The 14,362-nt window shown below is 40.3% G+C and overlaps 2 protein-coding genes across 4 annotated transcripts; one reads left to right on the top strand and one right to left on the bottom strand.

Annotated features, from left to right (window-relative positions):
• The first annotated feature begins 321 nt into the window (after nt 1-321).
• Nucleotides 322-5,615, top strand: LOC116205209 (QWRF motif-containing protein 2-like). 3 transcript variants are annotated; one of them, XM_031537725.1, is made up of 6 exons: nt 326-2,125; nt 2,938-3,057; nt 3,724-3,840; nt 4,210-4,299; nt 4,752-4,859; nt 5,140-5,615. In XM_031537725.1, the coding sequence occupies exons 1-6, from the start codon at nt 665-667 to the stop codon at nt 5,200-5,202; spliced, it is 1,959 nt and encodes a 652-aa protein (XP_031393585.1). In that variant the 5' UTR covers nt 326-664; the 3' UTR covers nt 5,203-5,615. The 3 variants fall into 3 exon arrangements, with proteins under 3 accessions (XP_031393586.1, XP_031393585.1, XP_031393584.1); XM_031537724.1 differs by having other exon boundaries at nt 327-2,125; nt 4,713-4,859; XM_031537726.1 differs by lacking the exons at nt 4,752-4,859; nt 5,140-5,615 and having other exon boundaries at nt 322-2,129.
• Nucleotides 5,616-10,993: 5,378 nt separating this feature from the next.
• Nucleotides 10,994-12,607, bottom strand: LOC116202430 (LOB domain-containing protein 38-like). The gene is made up of 2 exons (XM_031533974.1): nt 12,082-12,607; nt 10,994-11,779 (listed from the first exon to the last, which is right to left on the bottom strand). The coding sequence occupies exons 1-2, from the start codon at nt 12,263-12,265 to the stop codon at nt 11,280-11,282; spliced, it is 684 nt and encodes a 227-aa protein (XP_031389834.1). The 5' UTR covers nt 12,266-12,607; the 3' UTR covers nt 10,994-11,279.
• Nucleotides 12,608-14,362: the final 1,755 nt, after the last annotated feature.

Below are 14,362 nucleotides of genomic sequence, written 5' to 3'. Positions count from 1 at the left end.
CACGATGATGTAGTACGGTGCTGATCAGAATGGCACCTGTTGACAATTCTAAGCTGGGGCTTTTCTTATGCAAAGTCATAGGGGGACAGATATTAATTCGAAGTCCATTATAAAATGATTAATTAAGAAGAAAATTGGCATTGGCTGTAATAACTAATAAAATTATGCTATTAATTATTATAATTATAATTATAATATAATCATCATCATCATATATTTTTAGTAAAAAAAAAATATTTGTCGTCTCAGAGATTCACACAGCAAAGAAAAGGGAAAACCCAACGAAGCCCAAAAGAAAAGGCCCACCTGCAACTCTCTCACGCGCGCGCGCACACACACACACATCTCTCTCTCTCTCTCTCTCTCTCTCTCTCTGTGTCTTGTCGGTCTCTTTCTCTCACTAAAACACAGACATTGGAAGCAGCTGCAGCTGAGCTGAGAGCAACTGTTCCCAAGCTTCGACTGGGAATTTGCTAAATCTTCCTCGCCCCTCCCATCCCCTCCCCTACCCTCGACGCCTTCTCCTTCTCCTATTTCCTTCAAATTCTCCATTGTCGCAGTTCATTCAGCTCTCTCTCCCCTTCTATGTGCAGACTCAGAGCAATGTGAGGGACTGAGATTCCCACATCCCCTAGACCTCTTTCCTCCTCCTCCGCAACCGCCGATGATGGTGGCTGCCTCCGCCGCCATTCCCGACCCACCACCGGCGACCCCGAGCCCCTCTCGAGCTCGTTCCCTCACACAACCCCCAAATCCACCTGCATTGTCCTCGGCCCCAACTCCCACCGCTTACCCCAGAAAACCCAAATCCAAGAATGTCCCTTCTCGCTACCTCTCTCCTTCTCCTTCCACTTCTACCACGAACTGTTCTACGGCTACGACAGCCACAACGACCACCACCTCGTCCTCCACGAGCTCCCGCCGATTCGCCTCTCCCCTCCTCTCTCGTTCCACTAACTCGGCCCCATCCCCTTCCCCTGCCCAGAAGCGGGCCCAGTCTGTGGACAGGCGGCGCCCAGGCACAGCCAGGTCCACTACCCCAGTCCCTTCGGGGAATTCGGGCGGTGGAGAGGTTTCCGCAGCGGCCAAGCTCCTGATCACCTCCACCCGGAGCCTGTCGGTCTCGTTTCAAGGTGAGGCATTTTCGCTCCCTGTCAGTAAGGCGAAGAAGGCTGCCACTCCTGAGAGGAGGCGGGCCACCCTCACCCCGGTCAGGGATCAGAGCGAGAATTCTAAGCCGGTGGATCAGCACACGCATCGCTGGCCTGCCAGGACCCGCCAAGCGAATTCGAGTTCGAATGTCAATTCTTTCTCTAGGAGCGTTGATTATTCTAGGATTAGTGATGAGAAAAGGAAGTTGATTGGGTTTGGATCTGGGAATTTGAGCAAGCTGTTGCAGCATTCCATGATTGAGGAGGGTAGCAATGGTAGGAGGATGTCCTTTGATGGGAGGTTGAGCTTAGATTTGGGTAAAGTTGAGTTCTTAAAGGGTATTCCTCAACCCCCTGATACCAACTCCTTGAACGAGTCGAGTGCTAATTGTGATCTCACTACCTCTGATACTGATAGTGTGTCCTCTGGGAGCACTAATGGGGTTCAAGACTGTGGTGGGATCACGAAGCCGAAAAGTGTGCCAAGAGGGATTGTTGTTTCTGCTAGGTTCTGGCAAGAGACCAATAGTCGGTTACGCCGCCTACAGGATCCCGGGTCACCTCTCTCGACAAGTCCGGGATCAAGAATTGCAGGGATACCCAATAAGCTTTCTCAATCGAAGAGGTTCAGTTCTGACAGCCCACTGGGTTCTTCTCGGACAATGGCATCTCCTGTCAGAGGGGCTACGCGACCCGCTTCTCCGAGTAAGATGTGGGCCTCAACAGCTTCGTCTCCTTCGAGGGGGATATCGAGTCCCTCTCGGGTTAGGCCAAGTTCGGGGAATTTGAATGGTAACTCATGTAGTATGCCTTCGATTCTTAGTTTCTCGATGGATGTGCGAAGAGGGAAGATGGGGGAGGACCGCATTTTTGAGGCACACCTGTTAAGGCTTCTATATAACCAATACTTGCAGTGGAGGTTCGTGAACGCGAGAGCAGATGCTGCTTTCTCGGTGCAGAGGTTGAGCGCAGAAGTAAGTTTCTCTTTTCTTGTCTTCGTTGTCAAAGAGGTGCTCTATTGTATTATTTCTGGCTTTTTTTTCATGCTTTTGTGAATTAGTTCCACAGGGATCTGATCTATCATCTGCTTAGAAATGTTTGGGTGAACATAACCTCTGTGTATTGAGCATGAATAGCAGTTCCCCCAGTGATAGCTTCATTATTATGGTGATAGAATTGTGCTTCAATCTGGTAAAGCAAAAATAGGTTTGTTACTTTGTTAACTTTTGGATATGGACAATTGGCAAGAGCCATTAGAGGAATATGGAACAGTTGGGTAGGCGCTAGAGATGTTACCTCTATGCTTTCTTGACAGCTCTGGTCTGATATGCACATGCCATTGATTGTATTATGTGCCAAATGTAAGCATCCTCTTTCCATTTTGGGGATTTCATCCGAAACCTTGCCTAATGAGGAAGGTTTGAGTTTTATGTGTCTTCATCCTTTACTGAGTTGTACTGCAAATCTTGTCTTTCTGGTGTCTTGCATTTGGTGATGTAGATAGTGAATGCTCTCCTTAGATTGAAAGTATGCAAATTCGAAAGATGCATGATACTGTGCTCTATTTTCTGGCCTACTTGAACGAGACCTTGTATTGTCTACTTGGAGATGAGAGAAAGTAAGTTCTTGCTGGTGCCAACTCCACTAAAATCTATATAATGGGAGATGGGTTCAGAAATAAGACTCCAAACATTTCCATGCAAGAGGGTACACATGTAACGTAGATGTGTTTCCTCATGTCTAATTGTATATATAGTCATGAGTTCTTGATTTTACTCTCTATCAGAAAAATTTGTGGAATGCGTGGGTTACAATATCAGAGCTGCAGCATACTGTCATCCTGAAAAGGATGAAGTTGCTTTTGCTGAGGCAGAAGTTGAAGCTAACTGCAATTCTAAAGGGACAGGTAATATACGAAGCCTATCTTTTTTGAAGTGAAATCCTCTTTGAAATCCATCAATAGTTTCATTGGATATTTTTTGTGGTTGCTGGTATACTATTTAGTGCTGGGACCAAAAGGTACTCCCATACTTTTAAGTACCAAATTAATGTCTGTTTTCAATCTACTTATGCTGCTGAATTGTTTGAGTTCTGCGAGCAATCACCATGCCCTCATTGTGATGGGCTTCACAAAAATAAGTAGTTATAGTTTGTTCACCTAGAATAATCTTTCTATATCTGCTTTGTAATAAAATCTCTCCTTTCCTGGACGGACAATAATTTAATTGGGTGCTACTGATTTTAGGGCTTTAGATTACTTTTCTTTTTTAATTAAGTCTCTCTGTAGGTTTATCAACTTCTTTAAATTTGGAATTATGTTGCAAATATCTATATTTAATTTTGGTGGTCACAATAATTAATCCATAATTGGAAGCAGAATACTGTGTTCGATTAGCATTATGTTGTGAACAAACAAGCTATGAAGTACCTGTGCCATTGCTCGGGTTTCTTTATATGATACCTTGTTAGATTAGCTCCTACATATGTTTTGTTTTCAGATTTCCGCGGTCCTTTGATGTGATTATCATTGGTTAGGCATCTATAGCTGATGCCTTCTTTTGCTTGGATATAGATAGCTTATCTGGACGAGTGGTCTCTTTTGGAGAAAGAGCATACGAGCTCCTTTCTTGGGGCAACTGAAGCTCTGCAGGCAAGCACTCTCCGTCTTCCAGTGATTGGAAAAGCAACAGTAAGTAACAAAGAGAAAATACAATTGTTCCGGTGCATTTTTTTCAGAAATGGACTGGAGGGTCAATGGGTTCAATCAGATTTTGCAAAATTATGGAAATAACTATTTATTACAATGTGAACTAAATAAATTGAAAGGAAAAGGAACCAGTTCAAAGGAAGAAAATGCTGGTTTCATCGAGTTCATTTGCATATTCTTTTTTTCTGAGAACCGTCTCAGAATTGCCTGGAACCCAATGTGACTGGTTGGGCCCAGTCTTTGTTCTGATATGCTGGTGGTAGTAACTCATAATTCGGGGTTGCTGATATTTTGTTTTTCACTTAATACTTTGAGGTATATCAAATTAATATCATGCTTTTACAATGACAGGCTGATGTACAAAATTTGAAGGATGCCATAGGTTCAGCGGTTGATGTGATGCAGGCAATGGCATCCTCTATATGCTCACTGTCCTCAAAGGTACTTTTCTTATTTATTCCATTTCACTGCGGCATATCCGTTACTCAATTTTTTAATATCAAGATTAAGATTATATCCACACCAGTAATTCGAAGCAAAAGCTCCTTATATAAGTGTTTATCATGTTCCTCAATGTCTAAGTGCTATACCAAGCAATAACTAGAAATTCAAACCTCAAACAGGACCGTTATATTGGATCAATGCTACTTGTGGAAACATCTACGATGTATTAACCGAAGTTTTTTTTTTTTAATGCTTCCTTTGTATACTCTCCTTATGCATTTGCAATTTTCATATTTTTATCGAGTCCTAATGTCAGGATTTTTGTTAATTTAAACTCCAATTTAGTCATGGTTGCCTTGACTAGTGGCAATTTCCGTCATTTTAAATATTCTTCCTACACAATTTTTCAGTTGGGTAAACATGATCGAAGCCGAACTGTTGATCGGCAGGTCGAGGACATGAACTCCTTGGTAGCTGAACTTGTAAATGTATCGGTGAAAGAACGGCTTTCCCTTGACCAGTGCAGAGATTTCTTGTCCGGATTAGCAACATTGCAGGTGAGTCTTAATCTTGGTTACAGTTTGATGGAATTTCTCGTCCCATGATGACTTGTTCAGTCATGATAATTAAGCTGGACTTGTTGGAATTTCTTCTTATCCTCGTATACCACAAAATGGTGATAGCTTCTAATGGATAAAATCAAACTCTCGACTGTTTCTCTTAAATAAACTCACTTTCATGACGTTTTCTGTTTCCCTGGAGAGATCGGATGGAAATTTGATTAATCACTCTCTCATATCTGTCTCCGACTCTCATCTATGGAATTGCTGGTGACAGGTGAAAGACTGTAGCTTGAGAACCCACGTATTACAGTTGCATCGCGTACTACCAACACCCTGAAACACCTGACAGCAACAACAGACACTGTGTAGAGAGGAACTGATCGATCTTCTGACCACAACTATGACTGCTCGGACTTCATTAACGAATGCTAACAATCTTACATGCCTCCAGACCCGACCCGACCAATTTGTTTTGTTTTCCCTCTGGAATGGAGCTGGAGACAGCGCCTGAGACAAGGTAATAAAAGGTGATCGAACGGGTCCTCTTTTCTCTTTGTTCCTTCTTCTCCTTCCCTTCCTCTCCCCGTTCGGTATAATTGTGTAACTGGTGTCTTCTACTGAGTGAAATGAACATGGGCATGTGCTGATTTGGTGTATACCAATCGTGCTATTTCTGGTGTTAGGGTAAAAGAAAAGCAGTGTATATATTGTTATTAATATAATTACATTAGCTGATTGATTTAGTAATTCCATGTCATCTGTCTAATTCGGCATTGTCTTCCTTTTAACTGCCATTATACCATACCTATAATACATGCATATATATATATATATATAGATATTATTAATTATTTTTCTTTTGATAATGAAGATGAAAGAACAACAGCAAAAACAGGGGATTTTAATAAATAAAACACTATGAAGAACAATAATTAGGAGGATAGAGAGAGAGAGAGAGAGGCGAAAGAAGAAGAGTTCCGTCCTGGTCCGTCCGTCGGAGGAAGGATGACTTTCAAACGCAGCCAGCCGACAGCTGCCTAGTCTCCATCGAGTCCCGACTGGACTGATCCGCGAGCATGCGCAGGCACAAGTCCAACCTCACCGGTCTCTTTTTGGAACCCATTTTTTCTTTTTCTTTTTTGAATGGCATCGATCAACACTTCGACTTTTAATTAACCGGTACATATTGAGTCGTTAAATAATTCGATCAACTGATGGTGATTGAGATCAAATAAGTATGTGTTTGCGGTTCTGTATTATGCAATCCCCTCACTTTATAAAAATCGTTCCCTCAACAATCTTCTATCCCATAAATTGCTGAGAGGACATACGTAGGGAGACAGAACTTGGGTTGATTATATGAGAAATATAAGGGCGTTTGGATTGGATTGAGAGTTAAAGTTATTTTGATTTTGATTTTGATTTTGATCGTGGAAAATGACAAATGAGATATGATTATAAATTTGACTTGGGAAACGTATGTTTTTGTTATGTAGTGTGTTGAATTAAAGTTAAAGTTAAAATTTTTAAATTGAAAAATGTGTATTTTTATTATGTAGTGTGTTGAGTTAAAATTAAAGTTAAAGTTAAAATTAAGTGTACTCCAATGTAAAGTTTTGACCACCAAGATCGTATAAAATTCTTCCTCGGAAATGCAAGTACACGAATTTTCTTTACACCCAAACAACGTAAAATGTAAACTAAGGATTCTACTCATTCGACCACACGCATTCTTAATTCCACGGTGAGTCTTTCTCGAACCTGTCTTAATTGAGATGACAACCCAATAATTTCTTTTGTTTATGTTCGAACGGCCTTAGACCCAGGTACCGGTAGCCCACTAACCCATGGACTTGAACACTCTTTATACTATTCGATTCTCGACAATAGCACCTGAACCTGATTAGGTGGTAATCGGCAATGGCCCTCAGTCGTAAAATCTAGATCAGCTTAAGTGAAGAACGACTTATGTACTAGTTTACTTCACAAGAAAGACCGGGCATTTTGAGCCGGTTCTGTTTCTTGTCACACGAATGTTTTGATAGAAAACGATACCAAAAACGTAGCGTGAAGCGAAATGAATGATAAATTAAAATTTCATTCATTCTTATATGCATGATCAATATCCGGAATCTTATTTCGAATGTGTTGTATCACTTTGCCACGATTAAATAATACGAACTTGACAATCCTATTAAGGTTTTATTGAAAGCTATCTCGATCAAAAAATCCCTGCAAAATAGCCAAGTAATCGTCTTTTCGAATAATAACCTGAAGTCGCTCAAGTGTTCGGTCTCTAACTTGTTCATACGAATGTGTCTATCGCCAAGGGGTCGTTCCTTCTCGACTCGCACTAGTCTTCACGGGTCGCCCACATGATCGGCCTATGCTCTCGAGCAAAAGTGAAACGGGAGTTGAACTCCACATACAACGGGCGGTCAAGAAGAGAACTAATTTCCTTCGATTGGTCTCGAGCAAAGGGTGGGGGGCGGCTTTTTTTTCCTTAGCCGAACACCTCCACTCAACTTTTCTCCTTTTGGCCGCGTGTGGGAATCGCAGATTCGGCCCTGCATACCTCTATGTATCACACGTGTATACATATATATATGTTTACATATTTGCCAATTAACCCTTAGAGTTATTTAGCAATTATAATTAATTTATAATTAATTACAATTCACAAATAAGCACCAAAGACTTAAATAATTTCTAAAACCACGTGTGAATTATCTCATAACTCACATTGATTCCAAAAGAAAAAAACCTTAATGCACTTACTATCATATAGATATTATATATATATATATAGTAACTTTTCATTTCATGACACTATTATATTAAATATAATAATTCATTAAATAAGTTCACCTTAATATTCGATTTGACTTTAGGATGTGCTAGCACCTCAACTACATTACAAGTCTAATCCAATAATTGATTATTAATTAACTGCCTTAATTAGAATTAATTAGTTCTTGTCTCAAACACGTTCAATTATATGTGACTAATTAGGTTCATCACTAAATGACAATGAGACTATAATGTCAACCACCTTGATATTATAGGAAACGCCTTTCCACAATCAAAAGCACTATTTTCAAAATGCCTTTGGCTCCCAAAAATCATGAATATCCATATGTTTGTTTCGATATCAGATACCGAATAGCATGAGAGTTACTACTCCATTTTTATTAGCATCTCTATACTAATCATGGATACATATACATGTGTTGGTCCAGCAAGGAGAAGAAGCACTCGAGCCCAGGCCCGAGTCCAAGGAGAGCCTTCAGAGTTCCAATGGACCTACTCTTCAGAGATCTGGAAGACTCTCTATCCGAAATGATAGTGCCCAGGTAAGATTCTTAACAATTTAAAGATTATACCAGAATACTCCGTCACCTATATTCTCAACTCTTTGATAATGAAACATCTCCTAAGTATCTTATGGACTCGCTCCATTAAACATAAATGATTTATGAATAAAGGAATAAATATCATTGCAATAAATATGAATTATCCAAATACATGTTTCGACTCTAGGACATATCACTGTAAGGTATAATTTGATCAAGACCGATAAAATTTCACTTCATAGAGCAATAATACTCATCCTCTCCCTTCTGAAGTCCGAACATGTGCTGAAGATGATCATGGTTCCTTTTTTTTTTTTTTTTTTATGGGCGATGAAATGGGCAAATGGGTAAGATATCAGAGAAGGTAAAGCCACACCCTTGTGGTATTGTTTCTACTGACAAAGTTACCAAAACAAAAAAAATCTATAGAAGTGGAGGAGATCATTCCTAAATAAAAAAATTCTGCCTACAAACGATGTTATCCCATCAAAAGGGAAAGGGCGATGATGATTTTCATCACCATTACATCGTTTTGATCTTCATGATGCTGGATTAATCTGTTTTGGGATTCATATAATTGGCTGTGATTAATCTGTGCAGTTGAGGAATGACAAATCTATATACAGGTTATTAAGATAGGCTCTCTCGGCTTGTGCAATGAAAAGTTCCCGTTCGTGCCACGAGAGTTTGCCGCATAAGCTTCTGTGGAATTTCACTAGCATGTGCTTGATCGACTCTTCAAATCCCTTGTTGATATAACAAGATAAACTCAGGCTAGAAACAGCTCTGAAGATGCTAAGAGTTAGCATGAAGCTCGAAAACGCTCCATATATATGAAGCGATGATTTCTTCTTCTTTTCTCTTCAAAATTTATTCGGTTTATGAGCCATGTAATCTCAAACCTTAATCTCGTAGCAGGTCAAAGCTAGGCGAGTTAAGGAATAGCATTTCGGAAGTGATTATCGATATGACATGACCCCTTTTAGACCAATTCTGAGATTGTGGGGCATCGGGTACGAGGAACTTGTGGGGAAATTCATTAGGTGCTCTTAGAGCATTTATCATTTGGCGTGCATGCTTACCACTTCAAGTTAGGATCTGTTCGGGTAGGAAATTTATTGTCTTTAACGTATGATATATCACTCGATCAATATCAATCCATGGATTTGACTTTTTATGTAGGTAAACTTGCCATTCTTCGTGCTGCATGAGGAAGTGGACGTGGTGATGGACCGGATGTAAGCAAGGCATTGATTGTATGAGCGAGAGCCAGCGGGAGGGACAAGACCGTAAGACTGTACCATGGGATGACGCACGGCCTAGCCTCGCATCAGGCAAATCTGATTGACACCATTGAGATCGTCTTTGCAGATATATATCAGGCTCGAAAGATGCAGCAAGGAGAGGACCTTTTATGCCGTGAAATATAATCGCTACACAAAAATGTGACTTTTTAATATCGTGATTCCGTTCCATCTTTCCACGCCTTTGTACCAATGATGCATAGTAGATCAGGAGCATTCACCTGACAGTCCATTAACTATTTCATTGCCCGAGTATAAAACGGAGCAAGTAACAAAGAATGTTGGTCCCAATCAAATGATAAATACAAACAAGTTTTATCTGCAATATTGCAGATTCTTACCTTCTCCTTTATCTTTCTTCTTCTTCTTCTTCTTCTTCTTCTTCTTCTTCTCATGATCGATGTAATATCCGAAGAACAAGAAGAAGTAGGATTACTGAAGCATAGATCAGTTGATTATAGGATGACGCAAACATCACATTAATTTACTAGCATGATAATTTTTCATATATAACAAGCAAGAGTGCTACCGTACAACTCCTCCTGTCTCAGGTACTCTAGCAGCTGTACGAGAAAGCTATAAAAACATAAGCGAAACTAACCAAGTAAAGCATAATAAGGAAGGCACGGGTGCCGATTTACAACGATCTTCTGTGACATGAGCATGTGCTGGACCATCTATGACAAGGTTCAGGGAAAGCAAGGCAAATGGAGTTAATTTTTTCTCGCACTCTCAGTTGTGTATTTGGAGCCTCGAAGAAGTCCACGACTAACCCATAGCTGCTGCAGTTTGGACATCTCAGGTTTGTATAGGATACCATTGCAAACAAATGGCAGCGGGGGCACCGCTCCAAGGTCATCGTTGGAATGTTCTCGGGTATGTCGACATACGAAAGCTCTTCTTCATCGAGACCGAGAGATGCACAATGAAATGAAGACGATGGAGACGTCGACTCCCCTGCAATTAAATGGCCTTCTGCCGGACTTGGTAAGGGCAGCGATATTCCAAGCGACAAGTCCAAGTCCGTGCACAACGCATATGTTCTTCCCTCGGTCCAGTTCCCGACGAGCTTCTCTTTATTGTTCGTTACTTTTCATTTTTGATAGTTTACTCTTGGTAATAATATTTGTCAACTTAAGTAATGAACTAAAATATTGAAAAAAATAATTCTCTACATTAAAATTTCTAATAAAAAAGGAAAAAAAAACCTTCAAAGTGAAAATGTTCACTCTTTTGTCCTTAGAAACTTAATGAATTAAATCTAACATAAAAACATGGCCTAATCTAAGCCCTTTGATATAAATATGATGTCAAGAAATTAACAGAGAAAAATGAACATAATCCAATAATGAACGGATAATAAAGTAAGTATGTGAAATTCATATTTGTTCGAGGATTGTCAGAATAAATTTTTGACATTACTATGCCAAATATCGTAGGGGGGGAAAAAAAAAACTAAACCAAATATATATACATCAGAATAATAGGCCTTCAATATATATATAAATATCAGCAAAAAAATGTGAATTATCTCAAGCTATGTAAAATGAAAAATTACTGCTAAATATCAATCATGATAATTCATGGATGTTTCGGTAGGCAGAAAGTCTTCCGCACCAAAAGCAAAATACAAAATGCACGCACCGATTAACGACATTATCTAACGTTCTATTAGACTCATGAATCTTTCTCGTAATGAAAGAAAAAAAAAATCGATGGAGATATCCTTGGTCGGTTACTCATGCTGTCTGGTTAGATCAGATAAATAAACTCAGCAGCGGTCTCTCTCTCCTCTCAAGACCGCCATCCGAGGAGGAGCCGCTCCCGGACGCCGTCGTCTTAGACTCCTCCTCCGGAGGCGTCTCCGCTCTCCTCTTCTTCGACCGCAGCGGGCACATTTCACTTTCCTCCACCGGCATCGGCATGGTAGACTTCAGGGACAGATCGAGGTCGTCGCACCTCTGGAACTTGAGCTCATCTTCGTCATCGAAGCTCTTGGACGGCGGGTTGATGACCTTCGGTGATTCCGTCAGGTCGGGACGGAAGTAGTCGATGCCGGACTCGGAGCAGTTGTCGGAGTCAGGGCAGGGGTTTCTACTCGCGAGCTCCGGCAGCGGCTGCAAGGGGCCTCCTTGGAGCACCGTCTCGACGGAGGACTGGCAGAGCTGCCAGTTCCCGGTCCAGAGCAGGCCGACCACTCCCCCGACCGGATTTATCGTCCTCCCGACGGCTTCGAATAACAGAGACTGAAACAAAGCTAAACGACGAAGATAGATAGATGTTAAGAGTGGGAACAGTATATTCTATTCTCCATCCTTTCTGCAGTCTGAAGTGATAATAAGAAAAGGAACTTCCCAGAAGGAAAAGAAAAAAAATCGATTTTTTCTTTTTCCCTTGAAATTAGAAGAATAATAATGAAACTGAAAAAGAATCCCAAAAATGTCGGAAATTGGATTGGAATTTGGGAATGGGTCCAGTTTTCAAGGAAACCTTCTTTTTTTTTTTCCAGGGGAGAACGAAACGGGGTTAGAAAAGAGAAGAGGAAGAAGGGATGGATACCGGGGCGGTGGGGCTCGGGGACGGCGGAGACAAAGGAGAGGAGGGTAGCGCGGCCGAAGAACTTGGCGACGAAGAGGGTGGCGTTGGCCTGGGCTTGGGGGCCCACGACGCCCCTGAGGCACTGCCTGAGCACGCACTGCTCGCTGCAGCCCTTTCTGAGAACCCTGCACCCATTGCAGCTCATCCTTAAGTCTAGTTGTTAAGCTCTCAAGACTGAAGAAGAAGAAGAAGAAGTGTGTTTTAAGGGAGGTAGCGAAGAGCAGAGATTTGAGGGAACGAGAGAGATAAATACAGAGGAAGAGGAAGAAGGCGAGGCGGTCAGGCCTAGAGAGAATTAAATTGAACCGTGGTTAGGGGTGAAACCAGGGTAGGGTTAAATGTAATGGGGCCGACGGAGGTCTGGGTTCCAAGGAATTGGGGGGTGTAGGGGAGGGGGAGGCGGCTCCGTGTCTCCGCAGAGGGAAGAAATGGATGGGATTGAGATGAGGAGGAGGAAGGAAGGACGGATGTCTTGTCTTCTCAGAAAATTTTGACCTGCAGATTCTCTGCCCTTTTGGCGTTTATATCGAGGAAATTTATCCGATCCAATTCTATACCGTCTCGAAATAAACTCAATCGACTACAAAATATAACATGACCGGCTTGAGTTAATAGTGCTGTCGATTATGTATACTTTAACACTCGACTTTGTTCATTTATGATGCGTTTGATTTTAGAGTTAAAGTAAATTTGATTTTAATTTTGATTTTAATTTTGATTGTAAAAAAGGACAAATGAGATGAGATTATAAATTTGACTTGAAAAACGTATATTTTTATTATGTAGCGTGTTAAGTTAAAATCAAAATCATAATTATAAAATCAAACTTACAAATCAAACGGGACTTAGATTTCCAAACTGTCCAAGTCGGGACCAGATGAGTTCCCTTATATCAATGCATGTTGTCATCTTCCTTACATTATTCCTTTCTTTTCTTTTTCTTTATCTTTTGGTTTTCTTTTCCAAAATTAAAAAAAGAAAAACTATATGACTCTCTCTATTTTTTTTTTGGACTGTCCAAATAAAAAATTTCTCCCATCCATCACACTCAAATTCAAGACTCTTTAAGAATCTTGCTTAAAAAAAATAATACCGAATCACTTGAACTGACCTTTATTCACATATTACTCTTTTTAACTTTTTTCTTCTTTTTGGGCTCTCATAGAAAATGATTTTTTTTTTTCTAAAGGAGAACCATCTCAATGAAAAGTTTTTAAATGGTACTATCAAAATATGGTGAGGAAGAATGAATATCATTCTTGCAATTGGAAGCGATTATGACAATTATTCATGAGGTTAACACTCGATTTCTAAATTTGCAGTTTTCTAATTGGTTCGGTCTCACCATATGGAGAGATATGATTATCAAAGAATTTTTCCTTCTCAAATTTGCTCGATGCTTGTTCAAATCTCCCCTCTCCCTTGCAGCTCGCACTTTTAGCTCTATTCCTTCCGCCATTCTACGCTCGTTTTGGCTAGGGGACCTCCTTATTCCGTTTTTGTAGAATTTTATGATGTCTATGTGGTTTTTCTTTTCTAGACTTAGGAGCTCGATTTTGAAAATTCAATGCATTTTCTCAACCGAGAATATACTGGCTTTACGGAGAAGAATTTACAATTAATCATAGATCAATTCATATGACGATGTTTGCATATTTAATTGGTGAAAACCAGATAAATTTCCGAAGTTAAAAAAGTAAGAATAGACAATTTCACGAGAGATACCAGAGTGCATGCAAATTTTTCATCCAAAGTATCCATAGCTAATGGTCTCGATCTAGAATCGAAGAGGACAGTGTATCTTTTGTAAATTTGGATACATTGGAAAAAAAAAGTACAGTATAACATACTTAACGCTAAGATTAATTGCGTAAAAAAAAACTCGAGTAATGTTGTAAAAACAAGATAGATAAATAAATTAAAATTCGAAAGATGGTCGTTCCTGGGCTGTGATTCCAAGGTGCTGTGAATCGGGTGATGAATGAGGAAAATCAAGATGGACAGACTGACGCAGTTGAGATGAGACAGAGCATGACGATAGGATTTAAGAGAGAAATCGCAGCAATATTCAAATTGGATTTGTGGTCTCCCTCACTCTCTTAATTTATTTAATTTAATTTAAATTCTTCCATGGATACGTACGTGGCATGTCTATCCACTCCATGGACCACTCCCCAGACAAAAACACCTGCATGAAGCAGAAAACGACAACACAGATTGACAAATGAATGTTCCAATGAGT

The sequence above is a fragment of the Punica granatum genome, chromosome 4 (genome assembly GCF_007655135.1).
Source record: "Punica granatum isolate Tunisia-2019 chromosome 4, ASM765513v2, whole genome shotgun sequence".
Lineage (NCBI taxonomy): Eukaryota > Viridiplantae > Streptophyta > Magnoliopsida > Myrtales > Lythraceae > Punica > Punica granatum.
Note: the sequence above shows the minus strand (reverse complement) of the source record. Positions and strands in the feature narration are given on the sequence as shown.